The following is a 22,902-nucleotide window of genomic DNA, read 5'->3' on the forward strand; positions in this document are numbered from 1 at the left end:
TTGGTCCAAGCAGGGTCATACCTTTTGTTCTTTTTTTTTTTTTAAGATACGACATCTCACATTCATTCAGTCTTTTTTCACCCAGGAGTATGAGGGCCTGAATAGGGGTCCTCATGTTGTCGGTTGTCGTTTAGAATTTCACCAATTTATCGGTAGTCGGTTAAAATCTTCGATCTTTGTTGGTTGTCGGTCATTCTCAGTTAATGACTTAAAATGCAAGTTAACTGATCAAATTTGTTACGTAATTCGCGGGCACGAGTTCTGGACGCTGTTCTGAAAATGAGCCTGCGCTCCCACCTGGTCATAGCGTAACTTTAATGACACAAAAATGCCATCAAAGGGGCTGCCCTCTAAGCCAGAGTGCTCTTCTATTTGAATACATATATCGCTAATGTCAGACCATGTCAGTGGTCGGTTACTATGTACTTGTCACCAATCAGTAAGTTTTTGTGGGGTTTTGTCGGTAGTTAGTTGTAGTTTCGCCCTTTGTCGCTGGTCCTTTCACCTCATCCAGACCATCGGGTGTGCATGGAAATGTCAGAGAAACTTGATGGGAATTTTGTGATTTGGAAGGCCACGGGTACCAGCGTAATGATGGACCAGCTTCCCATGAAAGGAGAGTAGCCGTGTTGTTGCGCAGACACTGTAGAAGCAACTGAGGAAAAGCTGAAGTAGTAATGAATATATAGGCTAAGATGTTAGGTCGTAATACTTGACTTGGAGTTTTTAATTTCTTTTTACCCTTAGCACTTGCAAAGGAGGCGGACAATGGGAGTGTACTAACGACGATTGTGATAGTAAGTGCAGTAAATGTGTAAAACATGTGGCCAGAAAGAAGTCAAGCCTTTTAAGTTCATCAGTTTAATCGAACACGCAGTGAGATTTCTTCAAACTGTAACTTTTGTCTCCATTACTATTTTAATTGCCTTTCTTACCTCGATCATGTTTCTTCTTCTCAATGCTATGGTGTTCAGAGCTTGATTTTGTTGTGAGTTGCGATTAAGTTGCGGTTAGCGGGTTTTGTTGCGGTTAGCGGGTTTTGTTGCGGTTAGCGAGTTTTGTTCAGTGTCGTGAATTAAAATGACGGATTGACTTCAAGTGAGTGGATCACTGGCTGAGTGCAGTCTGACTCACTGACTAAATGGATGAATAAGTGAAAGATTGATTGAATAAATGAATCAGAATGGATGATGGGTTGACGGACGGACGGACCGAGGGTATCTTGACAAATGAATGGAGAGGTGAGTGAATGAATTGATGCCGGAACGAATGGGTCGCTGGATGGAGATATAAACAGAAGGAAAAATAAATGAATGGATGAATGAATGAATGAATGAATGAATGAATGAATGAATCAGTTAATTAGTTAATGGATCTATGGGTGCATAAGTGAGAGAGTATATGGATAGATATATAGATGAATGAGTAAACAGAGAGAACAGTGGGAACTCAAAACTGGAACCAAAAGGAAACGGTGACAATTAGGTCGGGTTATTTTAAGCTGCATTTTTTACATTTAAAGTATTTTACAAGTTTTTGTGTTTCGATTCCAATTTGAACAATCACGTTTGTTTTTCAATTTTTCTCTGTAGAAATGTGCGCCAGTGATGGAAAGGTGTACTCAGACTGTGGCCTCACTTGCGACAACTACCTGATGAGTGACATCTCACGACAGTCCCGGTGTAAGCGGGGATGTTTCTGTCCTGGTGATCAACTGCTCCTTGAAAACGGAACTTGCGTGGAAAAGAATCAGTGTGGCTGTAAACACAACAATAAGATTTATCAGAAGGGTGAAGCTAACCCAGTTGATTGCTCAAAGTACGTGTACTATTAATGCAAAAATGTAACACGGTATGAAGTGTTTTAAGCGTTCTCAATTTAAGTTTGTTTAACTTGTATCATAGGTAGTTTGCTCTGTCTTGCATTGTTCATCTTATCAAAAAATGGATTAAAAATAGAAAAAAAGAGTATTTATTAGGAATTCATGCCGAGGGGAGGAGGCATCTTAAATAAGGTTATGCAGCCAACGTTGTACACTCAAAAAATCGCCTTTTCATCTCGTATTATTTGCACGTTCGGCATTTCCACCAGTATCAAAAGATTGATCAAAAACAATTACGATATTTTAAATTTTTTTGATGGCTTTTTATTGAATATCATCGCTAAAGATATGATTGGTTATTATGCACGCTACCGGTAAACTATTTTTGGCCCCAATCCGACTCTGCAACTGCTCCGTTGTGATGCTTGTGTTTTGTTGTGTTATGTATCCCACTATGAAGATGCTATCACCTTACCTTATGTCTATTTAATCATCCTTTAACAACCTAGAGAAATAGATATCACGGATCACGATGGACCTTTTCAAATGCTGCCAAATTATTGTGTACTTATTTACCGTTAGCCTGAATAACAAGACTATTAATGTTAATTTCTTGATTTTTTTATTATCCCTCTAGAACTTGCAACGGCGCTCGTGAGTGGATCTCCGACAACGCGACCAATCCTTCGCCGGAATTCGAGTGCGCTGCCACGGGTCAGGATCATTATCGATCATTTGATGGCAGATGGATCAAGTTTCATCAGGAGAGTTGTAAGTTAACCATGATGAAAGAAGATACAGTCGAAATCTCTGTCAAGAACGAGCCTTGCAGGTATGGTCTGAGTTTCTCATCAAATTTTTGCCTTTCGGCTCTCATTGGCTCTTTGTGATATCTTTTCCCTTTTTTTAAAAGTTTTGAATGCGGTTATGCAGTTAATGACTTGTTGCTATCTGCTGGAGTGTGGAAAAAAATTGGTGTAAAGTCCCTTCGTAACCTGGAAATTTTTATACTAGGTTTATATCAAATTTCGGTCGGCAAGCGCATTCACGGTTCTGGGCATGCGTTGTACCTTATGAAAGAAGTATATGCGCACATCGTTAGCTTTGCTGTTGTGGTGTTTTTTTTCCTTTTTTTTTTCTTGGGCGTGGTGGAGGGGGGTGGGCGAAGCTAAGTATGTTGTCGAGATGAGTGAGTGAGTGTAACAACGGAATTCCGATGTTGACCCAATTGTTGATGTAGAAGCGAAAGGCTCAGGCTACCACACTAAGAAACATTTCTAAAATCAGATTAGAGCCTGGACCAATTTTCAATCTTATTACATCCATTTTGAAATCACTGGTGGTCCCTAAAATTTCACTGGCTCTAATAGTCCATTTTACAGTTGTGTGCTTGGTTGCCAAGCCTTTGAATGGGAGTGAGGCTGAGGGTGACCTTGTTATGATACAAGCCTTGCTTCCTTTCAAATGTAAATCACTTTGTTATCATGCTAACTAGATACAGGTCTCTATCATGACAAGGTCACCTTCAGCCTCACTCCAAATCAAAGGCTTGGCAACTAAGTACACAACTGTAAAATGGCCTATTGTTGCGATTTATTCACGAATCGCACCATTTTTTGCTCTAAATCGCATCATTTTACGCTTGACTGAGTTTTAGACACATGACGTCAAAGTCTTTGCACTCAAAATAAGATGTAAAAGCGTTTCCCGTTCCGCTTTTTATTTAAAAACCGGCTCAGTCCTGCATCAGTAAAATATTTGAATTGATCAAGTCCTGTATTTGGGCCATTTCAAAATGGATGTAATAAAGTGGTAATTGAACCTCGTGTCATGCAATTTTGGTCTGAAATCATACTTGTGACTTCAAATCGAACTCGCGCTGTGCGCTCGTTCGATTTTGAAATCACACGTATGATTTCAGCCCAAATTGCACTCCACTCAGTTCAATTACTATGATAAATATCAAAAATAGTCTGGGACTGATGAAGTTTATTTTACTTCGTTCTGTGATTGGTCCAGAAAACTCGCGCAACCCGTCCACGAATCAGATGCAAAAGTAAAACCAATCGCGACTTGATCACCCACGTTTTCCAGCGGTTTTTGTTTTTACTCAGGGTTCTTATTGGCTCGTTGTGATGTTTACCTTTGATGTGATTGGCTCTTTTGGTCACTTTGTGATAAGTTTTGTGACAGTCAATCAAAAGAGGTCTCTAATTCAAAAGCTCAGATGATTCTAGTGTTGTTTACTTCTTGTAGGGAATCACTGGAGTTGCAGATGTGCAAACGAGTTGAAATCAAATTAGAGGGAGGAGCTACTGTTGAGTTGTTCCAAAAGGAATTTAGCATCATTCAAAATCAGAATACGAAAACTTACAAACCCGGAGAATATCCTCAGCCGTGTCGGATGATGGCAGACCTTCCTAATGTTGAGATTTTTCACGTGGGATTGTTCCTTATAGCTCGCATTTACGCGAAAAATAACCCCTTCTTTGTTAAATTTGAGGTAAGTGGAACAGCTACATATGAATGATGGGATGAACTTGTAGTTTACTTGTCTTTTTCCTCCCACTATCACTGCACTGATGAGGCCCAGAAGGCCGAAACAGTACTGTCTGCAGTTAGTTATATATATATATATATATATATATATATATATATATATATATAAATAGAATAAATGTTTGAAAAGAAAATTTTCCCTGAGCGGGATTTGAACCCACGTCCCCCTGTTACTAGTCAGGTGTGATGACCACTACACTATCAGGACAACCATGCTGGCAATACGGCAATGTGATTTACGTGATCGGAGACGTGGTCTCCCGGGAAACTTAATTTTCAAGGTGACAGGGTAGGGGAAGCCTATAACCCCATATGAAACCCAACTAAGGATCTATTAAAGATACACGACCGAAATCAACTTAGCGGATGACAAAGGAGGATCCAATTACAGATACAGGCTAATTTCAATTAAACAAATTCTGTATACGAGGGAAACCCTGACTCTGTACACCCCAAATAATCATACTTAGATAGAATAAATGTTTGAAAAGACAATTTGCCAAAGGATCCTCCTTTGTCATCCGAGAGCAAAAAAATTGGTGTAACGTTGGAATCACATCACTTGAATCATAAGGAATTTTTTCCTGCTCAGCGTACCTATATCGAGTTATGGATGCGATGGATGCGTGTAGGAAGTTTGGAGAGCACGAGAGAAGCGTAAGAGTCGCTCAGGGCGCAGTCGAAAATAACTTTTTTTAGCTTCTTTAGTGTTCTCCAAACTTCTAAAGTGCGCCCATAACTCAACATACGCACAGCTAAAAGCAACAATTGATTCTTTTACAATATAGGGGTCACAACTTATGTTTGAAGAAAGAGTTTTATTATTATTGTAGTGTCGGGTTTACCAGGTAATCGCAATCTACCAAAAAACTGACTAAAAGACAAGGCAAAAACGACTAAAAAATATTTCAGGACTAAAGATTAATTAAAGAATTGTAAATTTGCTGATAAGAAGCGAAAAACAAACGAATTTCTTGCATGTACGAGACCGTGTAGTGGATTCAACATGCTTGAATCTGTTGTTTACTGGAATACAGGGCCGGAAAATTACGTAGGTTTGCGATGAAAATTCTTAAATTGTACGATTAAAAAATTAAAATATTCTATTGTAAAATGAGTATTTTAAACATGGCGGAGTACTACTGATGAGGATCGTAATTGATCGAAATCGATTTGGAATTCCGCTACATTTTTACAAGTGACTTTTTATATACCATTTTACACGTTTTTACAATTCTTGTATTCGTTTTATAGTAGTTTTTAGTGCGTCGAACGTGACTACGAGACGTTATGTCTAGCAAACTGACTCAATTATCGAACACGTTCCTGGCCTCGGCCCACAAAATTTCATCACAATATTGTAAAATACTTTTAGGACATATTAACAATTAAAAATGACGGTCACAGTTCGGAAAACGAAGCGAAAAACATACAAATTTCTTACGTTTACCAAACCCGTTGAATTACCAGACTTGAATTGTTGTTTACTAGAATTTACAACCAGAGTCGAAAAGTCTGAAAATTGTACGATTTAGACCAAAATCTTCTATTGTTCCTGTCGTTGTCTTCACAATCACCGCGAACTTTGAAGTGATTTCACGATGGGCATTGTTTAGTTTGACAGATGTATTGTTTTTCGTGTCTGGGCTCAAGACAATGGCCCCTCACTCGAAACGCGCCATTTTGAACGCATCTTCGACTGCCAATTTTCAAACTATAAAGGATAGTAGTTCCTGTTGACCAATTTTCAAAATGAAAACGAATTCTTTTAGAGGAAAGATTAATGTGCCATTTGCCGGGCGTTGACTCGATTAAATCGATCTTAAAAATGACTTCATACCAAATATGACCAAATTTAGTGCACTTTCAAGTGCAAAAGGATCATTCTCATACTTCGTAGATTTCCTACATTTAGATACAAAATGTAGGTACATCTTTAATTTTCAAAAAGGCGCGCGTTGATTTAGGAGTTAGCGCTTTTAAAACTCAGAAAAGTGAATGTTACAAAGCCTAGTGGGCCAACTTTGGCCCAATTTTCTCTAATTTAAATGTCATCAAAGCGAGCTCGCGTTCAAATTTGTCGCTCTATCGGTAATGAATAATTAATGATGTCCATGCATTCTGCAAGGCTTGCCCGAAAAGTTTGTAAACCAATCGGCTCCGCCTCGTGGTTTACAAACTTTTCTCGCATTCTCCCAAAATTTCCTAAAGTGGTTTATTGTTTAATTTTACTGTAGAAAGTAATGTGCCCTTCCTGAGCCTTTTTTTCAAAGCTAACACTCACTTACGTGCTTCGTTTTCGTGCCTAAAGAACATGTGAGGAAGAAATCAATTTTTTATCTTTCTTGTACTCTGCAAATAGTTGTCTCAGCTTGCGTCGATTGCTATCTAATCTCCTTACTCTTTCTCCCAGTACTCCTCCTTTTTTTCATGTGTGCCCTGCCACGTTTTCTTTTTTCGTCTAAGGTAACATTTCTATAATTTGCCTTCAACACATCTTTTTGCGTGTATCCATTTTTTAAGTATATATGATTTTCCCAGAATTTTTAAGCTTGCAATCGGTTCCTCTAATAGATTTTTCTCCCTTCTGAGCTGAAGAGATCTCGTTGGTGGGCTTAGGTTCACTAGGTTCATAAGCGACGAACTCCCTGAGTATTCAAAACATCATTAAAGTCGAAAGAGTCTTGTAAGGAGATAAGGCTGATTATTGCAGAAAAAATTTTGAAATTGAAGATATTTAAAAACTCTCCATAGGTTCGATTTGACCAAGGTTCCCGAGTGTATATCACACCCAATCCAGCCTATAGGAAAGCGGACAAGCTCTCTGGTCTATGCGGTAACTTTAACGGACTGGTTCAGGATGACCTGAAGCTTCGCGATAACGTCACGGCAAGTGATGATCTTGAGTTTGGTTATGTTTGGAAAGATGAAGAGGACTGCCCCCGTCCAAAGTCTCTTGATCCTTGTACGGAAAATCCATCTCGCCAAGGCTGGGCCGAGAAAGGTAAGTAGTCGTATGTGATTTTGCTTAGGGAGCGACAAAATTGAGCTTAAGTCTTTTAATAAAAAAGTAAGCTTCGGAAAACGTATAGGATCGGTTATTTACACGAGGTCTAACCCATCCTCGGAGACCCAGGGGCAGTGAGTCGATTTCAAGTTAAGGGCAGAAGAGCCCCTGGGGACATTGTCCTACAAGACTAGTTCCAAACGGTCGCAGTCGTTCTGGCATCTGATTGGTGCCAGAAAATCTTTGTTTTTTTCTGCCCAATCAGAGTGAAGTGTCGTTTGGAGTCCTTTCGTGTGTTTTAACATGCACATATTGAACAAGCCTGTTGCTCGCTATGTTTGTCTCGGCCGTGCGACGAAGCTTTGCCCGAGGGGAAAAGTTTCAGTCTCAGCACACAATGTAAGAGAAATCGATCAGATTGTCCGCGAAATCTTACCGGAAATTATACTAAATACTTTCGCAGGTATCACAAGAGAACGAGTTTAAAAGTTTGGGAGGTTCGTATAAAACACAATGGTCGAAAGCATTGATATGTCGCTTTAAACGTTAGATGAGATGTAAGCCTAAATCTTTCAAGATTTTTTTGGATAATTTGCTGTCACTGAAACTTTTCCAATCCCGTGAAGCTATTTCGTCGCACGGGCCACGCAGGTATGTCGAACAATGGCGCTTACGCATTTTTTTGTGCACGCCCGGCCAAAATCTAATCTAATCTTCGCTTGAAAAATTAAAAAGAAAAGCTGAACGTGGAAACTTTTGTTTATTAGATGTGGGTAGATAACCCTGTACTAAGCTGACATTTGCAGTAAGGCAAGCTCGCCCTTTGCATCCAATATTTCTTTGTCTTTGGTTTTGTTTTCCCCAATGAAAGCAGCATCGATTCCCAATGATCAAAGGTAATTAACTTGGTCTTCAACTATCGACAAAAGAGGTGAAGTGACAATGACCAAGGGACTAGAAGAGGATCCGTGGCCTTTCGAGCTCAAGAATTTGAACACTCAACGCAGCAGTTGAAAGATTAACTTTCTTCAAACCCCTTCGGTAACTGTCCGAAAACATATCTCCTTTCCACGATGTTCTCGATGATTAGTTTTTGTTCAGATTTTAATTAGCTAACCGGAAACACAGCTAAGCTTTCTTTAAGGGCTTGCTGGAGGTCGTCCACGTACTTAACGTTCTCTGCAAGTTTGGCCATATTGTAAAGAATTTACAACAAAGCAACGATTAGAATTTGGCGCGCACAGAAAGCTACGTAAGCGCCAGTTGCTTGACATACCTGCGTGGCCCGTGCGACAAAATAACTTCAAGGGCTTGGAAAAGTTTCAGTCACAACAAATTGTACAAAAAATCTAAAAATATTTAAGCTTACATCTCATCTAACGTTTAATGCGACATATCAATGCCTGCAACTATTATGTTTTAAAACGAACCTCGCAAACTTTTAAACTCGTTCTCTTGTGATACCTGCGAAAATATTCAGTATAATTTCCGGTAAGATTTCGAAGACAATCTGATCAATTTCTCTTACACTGTGTGCTGAGACTGAAACTTTTCCCCTCGCGCAAAGCTTCGTCGCACGGCCGAGACAAACATAGCGAGCAACAGAGCTTGTTGTATATGTGCGTGTTAAAACACACGAAAGGACTCCAAACGACACTTCCCTCTGATTGGGCAGAAAAACACAAAGATTTTCTGGCACCAATCAGATGCCAGAACGACTGCGACCGTTTAGAACTAGTCTTGTAAGACAATGTTCCCAGGGGCTCTTCTGCCCTTAACTTGAAATCGCCTCACTGCCCCTGGGTCTCCGAGGATGGGTCTAACCCAAACCGCGGTTTTACGTAAGCAGTGGGCCTCAAGAATTCTCTTTGAGAGGGTTGATTGAATTCAATGATTGTCCTTCCATTATTAGCTTTCAGCCCTCTTGACACTGATCACAGAGTAGATGTTCAGATAAAAGGTTTGGCTAAATTGAATATGACCTAGAACGCGGTTTTATCATACAACTTTGTTTAAATAGCCGGCCTATAGTTTTTGTCCTTGCCTCAGTACGATGTTCTACGACCGAGTCATGAAGAATTGGATGGTGGGGCGGACTATGTACTAACCTCATAAATTATGTTAAAAGCGTCCTACTTATTGTTACGATCAACAATCTTCAAAGCTTCTTGTTTGAAAAGAATTGGATATATCAACAAAGTCGAAATGGTAAATTGGCCACCGTAACGACTACAAAAGCTGACGTTTCGAGCGTTAGCCCTTCGTCGGAGCGATAACAGAATAGTTGACTGACTCACTGGTACCTGACCTGCTGACTGACTATTTGACCAAATTTTAGTCTTTTCTTACAGATTTCAGCATAATCTATTAAAAAAATTGGTTTTGGCAACTTTGCAGATACCTTTTGCAAAACCGAGTTTTCAGCCTGAGTTGAAAAGGACTTGACCCATTTCACACTGTGGCCACACTTCGCAGGCAACGTTGTGTTTCAACCAAATTTTAGTGTATTCTTATAGATTTCAATACAATCTGGTCAAAAAAATTGGATTTGGCAAGTTTGCAGATACTTTTTGGAAAACCGTGTTTTCAGCCCGAGTTGAGCAAGACTTGGCACATTTCACTCTCTGGCCAAATTTCGGTAGAAAGATCGGGTCTCAACCAACTTTTGGCGTTTTCTTTCAGATTTCAATGCAATGTGGTCAAAAATTTGGTTTGGGGTTATTTGCAGATAGTTTTGCAAAACAGTGTTTTCAGCGTAAGTTGAGCAAGACTCTACCCATTTCACTCTCTAGCCAAATTTTTCGCTCCGACGAAGGGCTAACGCTCGAAACGTCAGCTTTTGTAATCGTTACGATGGCCAATTTACCATTTCAACTTTGTTGATATATCCAAATTATTTCGTTACTCCCACCGACGCAGCCCCAAACAGTTTCTTTCGAAACTATCAGGCTTGTTTGAAGAGACTTACAAAGACAATTGCCTTGTTATTTTTAAGGCTGTAACGAGATCAAGACAAATGCCAACTTCAAAGCATGCCACGATACCGTAGATCCTGAGCCTTATTTAAAGGCCTGTAAACATGAGTCCTGCCTCTGCAACGCGGGAGGGGACTGCGCGTGCTTCTGTTCAGCGATAGCGACATACGTTCGAGCCTGCAATCAGATGGGCATCTCAATTACATGGCGTAGAGAAGGCTTTTGCGGTGAGTGTTAAGACATGGTTTACTTATTTATTTGAATGTCTGTTTAGGTATTTATATGCAGTATTTTTAAGGAATTCAGGAGAAGGGAAAAAAGTAGGTAGCATTCAAGAAGGGTAACAACAGGGAAAAGAGGATGAAGGAATTTTTCCAAACGATTTAGGGCATGCAACTCAGGTGAACAAGAAAGATCACCAAAAGCTATTATGTTGATAATTATTTGAAGATCTTTTTCTTAAAAATGATCGGCACAAAATTGCCCCACAATGAGGGCACTTTAAACTACATTGGTGAGTTAGGTTCCCTCATTAGATATTGTATCATCATCATTATTAAACGAAGCGTGTATCCACTAGCTTTTCTTAGATTTTTAATCAGACATTCTAATGCATTTTTCGATTTTTAAGCACCTTATCATAATTATGTAAATGTTTTTAGTGATTGTAGAATAAATAAATTATCATTATTATTAAAATTATTATTACTATTATTATTATTATTATCGTTGAAGTTTTTACGTTCTTTTTTTTCTTGATCGCAGTTCCTAGTCTTATGATATCATTATGTCTGTATAAATTCCAGAACTACCATGTTGTCGTCCCTGTGAGAATACCGGTGGTTACCTTGCCAACATTAGTTTGCCTTCAACGTGCGAGCAGACTCCAAAGGATTGCGAAAAGTTGGGGGCAAGGTGCTGTCGAGGACCACGTGTGGAAGGGTGTTCATGTCCCAGTGGAACTTTCTTCGATGGTAAGAAATGTGTCAATCAGACTAGCAAGTGTGAGAGGCCTTGCGTTGGCTCATCGACCGTCGCGTCCTCCACCACAAGTGTGTCAACTACAACCAGCATCAGGTGTGTGATTAAGAACACAATGTTCATGTTTGCTATGCTACTTTAGTCTACTATAATTTTAAAGAAGTTGTTACATTGTCACTTCGTAACAGAGCTCCGGTCCGACAACTAGCCCTTCATAGTTTCATCAACTACTGTAAAACCAAGAATGGAAGCTAGTATAAAAATCTAAAAAGTCATTAAACTTGTCCTTGGTAAAGGGGGTCTTGTCCTCTTACAGTTTGATGTACTTTGTTGGTAAGAAATGCCTCAATCTGGGCTTTCTAACATTTTAGCATTTAGGCTTTTCCTATAACTCTGTGGAAAATTTTTCTTTCTATAACGAAAAGGCATAAAACTGACTCTTTCCCGTGCATTGGGCATCACCAAAAACTTCTTGATTCGAGGCACATTACGTAACTATTTGATAAAAAAAACTAATAACAACAGATGTGAGACTGTAAATGTCAAAAGGCAAGAATAAATAATACACATCTCTAACCTTTTCTCTCTCTTTTCCTATCTTTTTCGAAGCATTTCAAGTTCCTCACGTGCGAGCACATCCACGTCAACATCAACTTCATATAGTAAGAGTACATCTACTAGTGCATCAACATCTCTGAGCACAAGTACCTCGATGTCAATTAGCAGTAGTGTATCTACGCCATCATCCACTAGTATTAGCTCTCCAACAACATCACTTTCGTCGTCAACGTCACTGACTTCAAGTGGGTCAACAAGTCTTTCAACGTCGGCCAGCACCTCCACGTCAACCTCAACTAGTGTGAGCTTACCAACAACATCCGTTTCCACGTCATATTCAAGTGGTAGCAAAAGTTATTCCACCTCAGCGTCTACTAGTGTGTCTAGTTTAGCCTCAACTAGTGCGAGCACTACTACATCGGCGTCAACAAGTGTATCAACTTCGCTTTCAACTAGTGTTTCAAGCAGCGTAAGGTGAATATTGCATAAAATGTTTCCAAGTCCATGATCTTTTTATGTTTTACGTCGCCTAATTTAACATTCGTTCATTAATCAAACCAGGAAGCTAGCGAAAATGGAAGCTCTTAATGAGAGTCAGAGAAGTTGGATTGATATTGATACTAATTAGTTAGTCTCGTAAAGTCATTTTTCGCGTGACCTTTTGTAACCTGTTCTGATTTACTGGTGTTTTCTGAATATTGTTTGCAAGGTGTGACCATATGCTAGAGACATATAATGACAACATTCTAAACGCTTTATGGATTTTGTAGAGCTCGACTGGTTCATGATGCACGTGATGCGTTAAATCTGGACTCATTATTAATTGTAAAAGACGAAATTGTATTAAAGTACTTAACTTCTAAAATCGTTCTGATTTTCTCTTTAATGCATAGTACGTCAACCTCGACCTCAAAGTCTGCTTCAGCTAGTAAATCTACGTCGATTTCTACCAGCTTGTCCAGGTATGAATTGTTATCTTACGTTAAAAGTTTATTATATTACACATTGAATGAACGATTTAATTTACATCGTACAGTACGTTGATAAAACATCAATTAAAATACCTTTTATGGCTTTTGCCTCCCAGATTATCTTTTTTGTCGGAAAAAACGTAATACAGTTCGCTGCGAATACTTTTGTTGCCTGAGATACTAAGAAAATTAACAAGATGTAGAATGGGCTCGAACTGTTTGTGGAAATTGCTCAAATTCCATCGACACATTACCTATCATTATGGCCAAATATAAATTATTTCCAAAAGTGAGGTTCTACAACACGTATTATACTGTGATTCAATCCAGATACAAACGATAAAAAGAAAATGACGTGGACGGGTCAGAAAAAAGATATTGAGAGTGGTTGGAGTAAAAAAATTTGGATCTATTTCGTGTGTCGGTAATTTGATAATACGTTCAATGTGCGAGAAAAAGATCAACACGGAATGCAGACTACACTTAGCTGAAGATACAGCAGGTGATCATAAAAGCGCTGACCAAGTTTTTCGTTGTCTGTTGGTGGCGGTGGTGACATCATAAAATGTCAGAAGAAGGCGACTCTCGTGAACCCAGGAGTAATATTTTACCTCTTCTCTTTTACAAATACCGCTTAAAGTGTTCTAAATTTACTTCTCAATAGATCTGGCATTAAGAAGAAAAATGCCTTAACAAGCGATCTGATTTTTGTCATTTTCTAAACAAAGGTTTTACAGCTACTTCGAATTTTCTGCGGCTGCTATCTGCCATCAGCAAGAGTGAAACGCTACACTGCGAGTGCACCGAGCAACTATTACACGTCATCAGCCCGAAGTGCATTGTACAACACTCAAGATGGCGGAAGTGGCTGTTAGAACCTTCTTTGGAAAACGATAAAAAAAAAAAAAAAAAAAAAACAGATCGCTTTGAAAGGAAATTTTTTATATGCCAGATCTATTGAGGTAAATTGTGAACATTTTGAGCGATAGAAGGAGTAAGAGAACTCATTACTGCGAAGACCGCCCTCATATTAATTTCTTTAACCGCAGTTCACAGATATGATTTTCATATTTTCACAAACATTGACTAATCTCTTCACGGGTTTCTGTACTACGAACCAACAAAATGATCAGCTCCCAGTTGGCTTTGAAGCTCAGTTGGCAGAGCACAGCACCGGTATCGCAGAGGTCATGGGTTCAAATCCCGTTTAGGCCTGAATTTTTTTCAGGCCTTATTTCCACTACTGCTTAAGTAGTTTTGGTTACAATGAATATATGAAGTTCATATATTTATTGTCAGTGGTTCGAATCCCGTACAGGCCTGGTTTTTTTCAGGTCTGATTTTCGCTATTGCATAAATAGCGCTCTCTACTGCGAGGATCGTGCATCATACGTACTTAATTAGTTTTAAACAACAACAAACATATGAAACATATGTGTGAACTGCGGTTATGAGACGTATATGAGCACGATCCTTCGCGAAGGATCGTGCTCATATACGTTAATTAGTTTTCATTACTGCGAAGATTGCTCACATATTCATTTTGAGCGGTATTTGTAAAAAGAGTAGAGGTTCCCCATAAAGCCATGACAAAGTCGTTTTTGATGATGATGGCAATGACGATGGTGATAGGTTTGATAGTAGCAAAGATGGAAATGGAGGTATGATGATTAAAAGGGGCAGTGATGGTGAAAATGATGCCGATTGTGGGATTTTAAGTATCAGTATTCCATGCTGAAATCATGGTGGCGAGGCACGGAAAACTCTGTTACTCTATCGCAGGAGCAAGTTTATTGTGGATGGTAAGAGGGCAATGAGAGATGCATAAAGTATTTTTAAAATAATTTTCATGTATAAGTTGAGCTCAACGAGTCTATGGAGATAGAGAGTGTCGATGTCAATTCCTCCCTCTTTCGATCTCCTAGTTCACAACCGTTATACACTCAAGGTCTATCTTCCTATGGCACGAGTAAATCAAAGTCAGTTTTTCAAGTGTCCTCGTCCCAGTCGAAGTCCGGCCCGATATTCCCGCCAATCTCGTCATATCAACCAGTTTCAGAGAAAACTGCAGCCACTGTGTTTCCATCGTCTGCGCACACATGGTCCTCCAAAGTACAATATTCAATACCTACATCAAGTAGGAAGCCCCCAAGTTTGAAGTCACCGTCGAAATCCTCTACATCCAGTGTCTCATCGTCCAGGTTACTAGCACTATTGTAAACATGGGAGAGGAAGGGAGGGTTGGGAGATGAGCAGAGGGAGAGGGGATGGGCAGAGGGGTTGAGGATAGGTGGAAGGGTATGGGATGGGCGTTTGGGTGTGAGGGAGAAACACCAAAATCCATCATAGAGGAAAAATGGTTATGGACGAAAAAGGGTGAAATATATGTATTTATCTGCTTATAGAACACTGCTGAAAGGAGATGTACGATGTATGGACTGCTTGTTGAGTTTAATGAGCAGACACTGAAGTGATCATTTTGTTCGTCTAATTTTTCTGCTTTGGACAGGGAAGGACAACGTTTGAAATTGAAAGCAGTCTTTTGATCAATAAAGGGCATCTTTAATTTCTGAAAAATAAAATAAGTCTTCAAACTATCCGCGTAACTGCTCGCATAGATCGGAAAAAGTAAGAAGGTGTGCTTGGTGAGGAAACTCCCTGCTACTGTTCTTGGCTTGGAAATCAATCTTTCTTTAAATTTAGTAATCCCTTGCAAAAATTTCCCCACAAACTAACCCAACCGGTTAGAACATTGAAAACTCTATAAGGTTTTGGTTAAGCATAAAACAAATGAAATAACTTGAGCAGAGAACAACAACAACAAAAAAGACGCAAAAAGCGCAGACCATACCATTAGACTACGATTTCACTTACTGTGTTTTAGTTTTAGTTACAGGGTAGAACTGTAACTATTAGATAGCCCCCCACAAAAATGTATCGTTCGTCGATTATTCTGTTCAGTTTTGTACCCTAATGTTTTCTTTACTATATAGTATATCAACATCAACCTCAGCTAGTACGAGCTTGAGCTCAAGTGCGTCGACATCTACCTCAACAAGTGTATCCACATCCACAAGTGTGAGGTAAGTTTCCTTTTGGTTTTCTTTTTAACTAGTTATTAAGAAAAGGCTTGTGCAGCTAGACTGATGATCAATTAAAATAGTCATCTGAGTGTATCTTTGACCTTGGTTTTTTTTTTATTGTACATTAAAATGACGATTTGCATAAATATTAGAGGAACCTCACTGTTTTCAACACATTTGCAGTCATGTGTCATTAACCAAGCGACGTTTTTTGAAATTTCGCTGGTATTGAAACTGAAGTAACGATAGAGCTAAATGTCCCAACGTTATGATTTAATACACCTAAATAAATGGCGTATTTTGGGAGCTGTTAGGTCATCCAATAAGAAATATCTTATCCCACTATTATATCATGTTATGATTTTGGGATCATCTAAAACCATTGTCTGACAACCTTATCGATCGCATGAGGAACGCAAAAAATGGAAACGACGCAAAAGAAACCAGTCAGCCAAAATGACCAATCACTAAAATAAAATATATATATATGTTTTGATGGGAAGCTCTTCGCTCAAGAGGTCAAACCAAGGAGAGGCCAACAAATACAAAAATTGGATCGATCAATGCGGCCATTTCTCCCTCTGCTTTCCATTCATTCACGTCCTTTGGTCCTAATAAGGTAAAATGAGGTGATAATGGAACAATAAATTAGAGGGATTAGTGGTGCTTTGGGTGGCATTGTTCCTTATGATAATGGTGGATTAGTTTGCTATTGGTCAGTAGGGCTCCTTGGTGCGGTCACTGCATCAGAAATAAAATGGTATTAAGTAGAAGTGAATGAAAGACTGCACAAAGGAAAGATACAAAAAAAGGTGCTGCTATCGTGGGATCTTCCTGATCACGCACAAACTTTTGTAATTGTATTCACTTAATAAGAATGACTAAATTCAATGCCAACAGTACTGGTTCAATGTTATTGGAACGCTTTTGAATTCTATGTGCAGTCAAAAAACGTATCACATCAAATCTGGTGGACTTCATTACCTTTAAATAAAATGGTTATGTCAGTGGAGAAGCGATAATGAAGCTCACTAGGAACTTTCAGGAACTTCTCAGGTGTCCAAACATTTCCATCACAAAATTTTAATAAGGTAAACGTGAAGTGTGATTTATCATCGTGTTTGGGCACTAAGTCTAAAATAAAAACACAATCTTCGTAGTTCAACAATATGGAGATCAAGACGTCTTTCAAGCATCACGGAGATTAAGTATTTCAGAGTTGAAGGTGGTAAAAGCTGTACCGATCGTTGTAGAGGTGTTACTGCTGCAGTTACTTATATTAGTGCTGCTGCTGATGCTATTGTTGATGGTAATAATGTTGGTGACGAGGAGGAAAAGTATGATCATGATGGTATGGTGGTGATGAATATAAAGTTGTTTATAATGATCATGGCGTATTTAAGTAAAGAGATTTTTTGGGCAATGTTTCAAAATACGATACATATCGTCTTTCAGCGTGTCTACTTCAAAGTCCATTCCCGTGTTACCGTCGTCATATCAACCCTTTTCGGAGAAGACAGCAGCCACTGTGTATCCATCCTCTGCGCACTCGTCCTTCAGAGTACAGTATTCAATACCTACATCAAGTAGGATACCGCCAAGTTTAAAGCAAACGACGACATCTTCAACATCTAGTGCCTCATCTTCCAGGTTATTAGTTTCTGTTAATAAGAAGTGGATTTCTCATCAAGGGATTTAAGAGAAGTGGAAAACACGAAAAAAAAAATACATTTTGGTGGTTTACTATACAGCTTTGTGAATCAAATAAGAAAAAGGAGTATTTAAAGGGCATTTACCTGGTTTTGACTAAAGTCAAGTGAAGCCTACAGCAAAATATTATGGTTTTCTGACTAAAGATGATTAAAAATGAGGAATGGTAGGGATCAAGACTAGCAAGGGATGTATCTCGATTACATATGTAAGGGTAGTTGAAAGGAGTAATTTACCAATTTAAACATCGGTTGTTTTAACTCAATTAAAATACTTTCTAGTAGCTAAATTATGACTCAGAATAGAGCGTACAGTTAAATCAGGTTAAGAACGCGATGTGAAAGACGTCTTCTACGCTTATTGCAGATAAAGTTGCTCAATTGAGATTTATTGACTTCAATAGCTCAACTCCATTTCTTTTTGAATTAATTTTTTTAGCTCAAGCACGTCTTCATCAACATCACAATCAACATCTTTGAGTTCAAGCAAGTCAACAAGTGTGTCGACCTCAGTGAGTAGTAGTACATCCACCTCAACCTCAAAAGGTGTCAGCTCACCAACAACCACAGTTTTCTCAACATATTCCAGTGCCAGCACAAGTACCTCAACATCAGTGTCCACCAGTGTATCTACATCAACGTCAACTAGTGTGAGTATACCAACCACGTCTGTTTCCACGACATTGTCAAGTGCGAGTACAAGTACATCAACATCAGTGTCCACCAGTGTGTCTACCTCAACGTCAACAAGTACGTCGAAGTCAACCTCGACGAGTGCTTCAACATCAACTAGTAGTTCAACTTCCATTAGCAGAAGCACCTCAACCTCGACGTCGGCAAGTGTTAGTACACCAACTACTACAGTTTTCTCGACATATTCAAGTGCCAGCACAAGTACCTCAACATCAGTGTCCACCAGTGTATCTACGTCAACGTCAACTAGTGTGAGTATACCAACAACGTCTGTTTCCACGACATTGTCAAGTGCGAGTACAAGTACATCAACATCAGTGTCCACCAGTGTGTCTACCTCAACGTCGACAAGTAAGTCGAAGTCAACCTCGACGAGTCCTTCAACATCAACTAGTACTTTAACTTCAGTTACCACAAGGACTTCAACGTCAACGTTGGCAAGTGTTAGTACACCAACTACTACAGTTTTGTCGACATATTCAAGTGCCAGCACAAGTACCTCTACATCAGTGTCCATCAGTGTATCTACATCAACGTCAACTCGTGTTAGTATACCAACAACGTCTGTTTCCACGACATTGTCAAGTGCGAGTACAAGTACATCAACATCAGTTTCCACCAGTGTGTCTACCTCAACGTCAATAAGTAAGTCGAAGTCAACCTCGACGAGTCCTTCAACATCAACTAGTACTTCAACTTCCCTTAGCACAAGTACTTCAACGTCAACGTCAGCAAGTGTTAGTACACCAACTACTACAGTTTTCTCGACATATTCAAGTGCTAGCACAAGTACGTCAATATCAGTGTCCACCAGTGTATCTACATCAACGTCAATTAGTGTGAGTATACCAACAACGTCTGTTTCTACGACATTGTCAAGTGCGAGTACAAGTACATCAACATCAGTGTCCACCAGTGTGTCTACCTCAACGTCAACAAATACGTCGAAGTCAACCTCGACGACTCCTTCAACATCAACTAGTGCTTCAACTTCTGTAAGGACAAGTACTTCAACGTCAACGTCGTCAAGTGTTAGTACACCAACTACTACAGTTTTCTCGACATATTCAAGTGCCAGCACAAGTACCTCAACATCAGTGTCCACCAGTGTATCTACATCAACGTCAACTAGTGTGAGTATACCAACAACGTCTGTTTCTACGACATTGTCAAGTGCGAGTACAAGTACATCAACATCACTTTCCACCAGTGTGTCTACCTCAACGTCAACAAGTAAGTCGAAGGCAACCTCGACGAGTCCTTCAAAATCAACTAGTGCTTCAACTTCCGTTAGCACAAGTACTTCAACGTCAACGTCGGCAAGTGTTAGTACACCGACTACTACAGTTTTCTCGACATATTCAAGTGCTAGCACAAGTACCTCAACATCAGTGTCCACCAGTGCATCTTCATCAACGTCAAGTAGTGTGAGTATACCAACAACGTCTGTTTCTACGACATTGTCAAGTGCGAGTACAAGTACATCAACATCAGTGTCCACCAGTGTGTCTACCTCAACGTCAACAAGTAAGTCGAAGTCAACCTCGACGACTCCTTCAACATCAACTAGTGCTTCAACTTCCGTTAGCACAAGTACTTCAACGTCAACGTCGGCAAGTGTTAGTACACCAACTACTACAGTTTTCTCGACATATTCAAGTGCCAGCACAAGTACCTCAACATCAGTGTCCACCAGTGTATCTACATCAACGTCAACTAGTGTGAGTATACCAACAACGTCTGTTTCTACGACATTGTCAAGTGCTAGTACAAGTACATCAGTATCAGTTTCCACCAGTGTGTCTACCTCAACGTCAACAAGTAAGTCGAAGTCAACCTCGACGACTCCTTCAACATCAACTAGTGCTTCAACTTCTGTAAGGACAAGTACTTCAACGTCAACGTCGTCAAGTGTTAGTACACCAACTACTACAGTTTTCTCGACATATTCAAGTGCCAGCACAAGTACCTCAAAATCAGTGTCCACCAGTGTATCTACATCAACGTCAACTAGTGTGAGTATACCAACAACGTCTGTTTCTACGACATTGTCAAGTGCGAGTACAAGTACATCAACATCAGTTTCCACCAGTGTGTCTACCTCAACGTCAACAAGTAAGTCGAAAGCAACCTCGACGAGTCCTTCAAAATCAACTAGTGCTTCAACTTCCGTTAGCACAAGTACTTCAACGTCAACGTCGTCAAGTGTTAGTACACCGACTACTACAGTTTTCTCGACATATTCAAGTCCTAGCACAAGTACTTCAACATCAGTGTCCACCAGTGTATCTTCATCAACGTCAATTAGTGTGAGTATACCAACAACGTCTGTTTCTACGACATTGTCAAGTGCGAGTACAAGTACATCAACATCAGTTTCCACCAGTGTGTCTACCTCAACGTCAACAAGTAAGTCGAAGTCAACCTCGACGAGTACTTTAACATCAACTCGTACTTCAACTTCCGTTAGCACAAGTACTTCAACGTCAACGTCGGCAGGTGTTAGTACACCAACTACTACAGTTTTCTCGACATATTCAAGTGCCAGCACAAGTACCTCAACATCAGTGTCCACCAGTGTATCTACATCAACGTCAACTAGTGTGAGTATACCAACAACGTCTGTTTCTACGACATTGTCAAGTGCGAGTACAAGTACATCAACATCAGTTTCCACCAGTGTGTCTACCTCAACGTCAACAAGGAAGTCGAAAGCAACCTCGACGAGTCCTTCAAAATCAACTAGTGCTTCAACTTCCGTTAGCACAAGTACTTCAACGTCAACGTCGGCAAGTGTTAGTACACCGACTACTACAGTTTTCTCGACATATTCAAGTGCTAGCACAAGTACTTCAACATCAGTGTCCACCAGTGTATCTTCATCAACGTCAATTAGTGTGAGTATACCAACAACGTCTGTTTCTACGACATTGTCAAGTGCGAGTACAAGTACATCAACATCAGTTTCCACCAGTGTGTCTAGCTCAACGTCAACAAGTAAGTCGAAGTCAACCTCGACGAGTACTTTAACATCAACTCGTACTTCAACTTCCGTTAGCACAAGTACTTCAACGTCAACGTCGGCAGGTGTTAGTACACCAACTACTACAGTTTTCTCGACATATTCAAGTGCCAGCACAAGTACCTCAACATCAGTGTCCACCAGTGTATCTACATCAACGTCAACTAGTGTGAGTATACCAACAACGTCTGTTTCTACGACATTGTCAAGTGCGAGTACAAGTACATCAACATCAGTTTCCACCAGTGTGTCTACCTCAACGTCAACAAGTAAGTCGAAAGCAACCTCGACGAGTGCTTCAAAATCAACTAGTGCTTCAACTTCCGTTAGCACAAGTACTTCAACGTCAACGTCGCCAAGTGTTAGTACACCGACTACAACAGTTTTCTCGACATATTCAAGTGCTAGCACAAGTACTTCAGCATCAGTGTCCACCAGTGTATCTTCATCAACGTCAATTAGTGTGAGTATACCAACAACGTCTGTTTCTACGACATTGTCAAGTGCGAGTACAAGTACATCAACATCAGTTTCCACCAGTGTGTCTACCTCAACGTCAACAAGTAAGTCGAAGTCAACCTCGACGAGTACTTTAACATCAACTCGTACTTCAACTTCCGTTAGCACAAGTACTTCAACGTCAACGTCGGCAAGTGTTAGTACACCAACTACTACAGTTTTCTCGACATATTCAAGTGCCAGCATAAGTACCTCAACATCAGTGTCCACCAGTGTATCTACATCAACGTCAACTAGTGTGAGTATACCAACAACGTCTGTTTCCACGACATTGTCAAGTGCGAGTACAAGTACCTCAACATCAGTGTCCACCAGTGTATCTACATCAACGTCAACTAGTGTGAGTATACCAACAACGTCTGTTTCTACAACTTTGTCAAGTGCGAGTACAAGTACATTAACATCAGTTTCCACCAGTGTGTCTACCTCAACGTCAACAAGTAAGTCGAAGTCAACATCCACCTCAACCTCAAAGAGTGTTAGCACACCAACAACCACAGTTTTCTCCACATACTCCAGTGCGAGCACAAGTACCTCCACATCAGTGTCCAACAGTGTGTCTACCTCAACGTCAAGTATTGTTAGTATACCGACAACATCGGTTTCTAGGACATTGTCAAGTGCAAGTACAAGTACTTCGACGTCAGTGTCTACCAGTGTGTCTACATCCACATCTACATCAACGTCAACAAGTAAGTCGAAATCGACGTCGACGAGTGCTTCAACATCGACGAGTGCCTCAACCAGCACGTCCACGTCAACTTCAGCATCCAAAAGGTATGGTTATGCAAATGGTGGTTTTTTTTTCTTTTTAGTAAGATTTGCTTTTGGATTATCGTTAGAAATGTTTTAGAAATTTTTAGCGGATAAAATTCATCTAAGGTACGTGTCTAAAAATAAATGTTAGAAAGGCGATGCCTTGTTTTTTCCCTGAAAATAAAACTGCAGAGAAATAGAGCGCCACTCTTTTGCAAGGAAGCTGTATTTACCAGTCATATGCTCA

At 39.8% G+C, this 22,902-nt stretch overlaps 1 protein-coding gene across 1 annotated transcript in view; it reads left to right on the top strand.

The window, feature by feature from the left end:
- The window catches only part of LOC111328178 (uncharacterized), a 62,670-nt gene that overhangs the window by 14,088 nt on the left and 25,680 nt on the right, over positions 1-22,902 (top strand). The window contains exons 19-31 of the mRNA XM_088745829.1: positions 748-797; positions 1,593-1,818; positions 2,460-2,654; positions 4,079-4,325; positions 7,136-7,385; positions 10,384-10,590; positions 11,170-11,440; positions 11,954-12,376; positions 12,796-12,864; positions 14,799-15,074; positions 15,867-15,956; positions 17,412-17,606; positions 18,105-22,676. Of these exons, the coding sequence (XP_088601955.1) occupies positions 748-797; positions 1,593-1,818; positions 2,460-2,654; positions 4,079-4,325; positions 7,136-7,385; positions 10,384-10,590; positions 11,170-11,440; positions 11,954-12,376; positions 12,796-12,864; positions 14,799-15,074; positions 15,867-15,956; positions 17,412-17,606; positions 18,105-22,676 (7,071 nt within the window). The remainder of the gene's footprint in view (positions 1-747; positions 798-1,592; positions 1,819-2,459; positions 2,655-4,078; positions 4,326-7,135; positions 7,386-10,383; positions 10,591-11,169; positions 11,441-11,953; positions 12,377-12,795; positions 12,865-14,798; positions 15,075-15,866; positions 15,957-17,411; positions 17,607-18,104; positions 22,677-22,902) is intronic.

This window comes from Stylophora pistillata, chromosome 14, assembly GCF_964205215.1.
Source record: "Stylophora pistillata chromosome 14, jaStyPist1.2, whole genome shotgun sequence".
NCBI lineage: Eukaryota > Metazoa > Cnidaria > Anthozoa > Scleractinia > Pocilloporidae > Stylophora > Stylophora pistillata.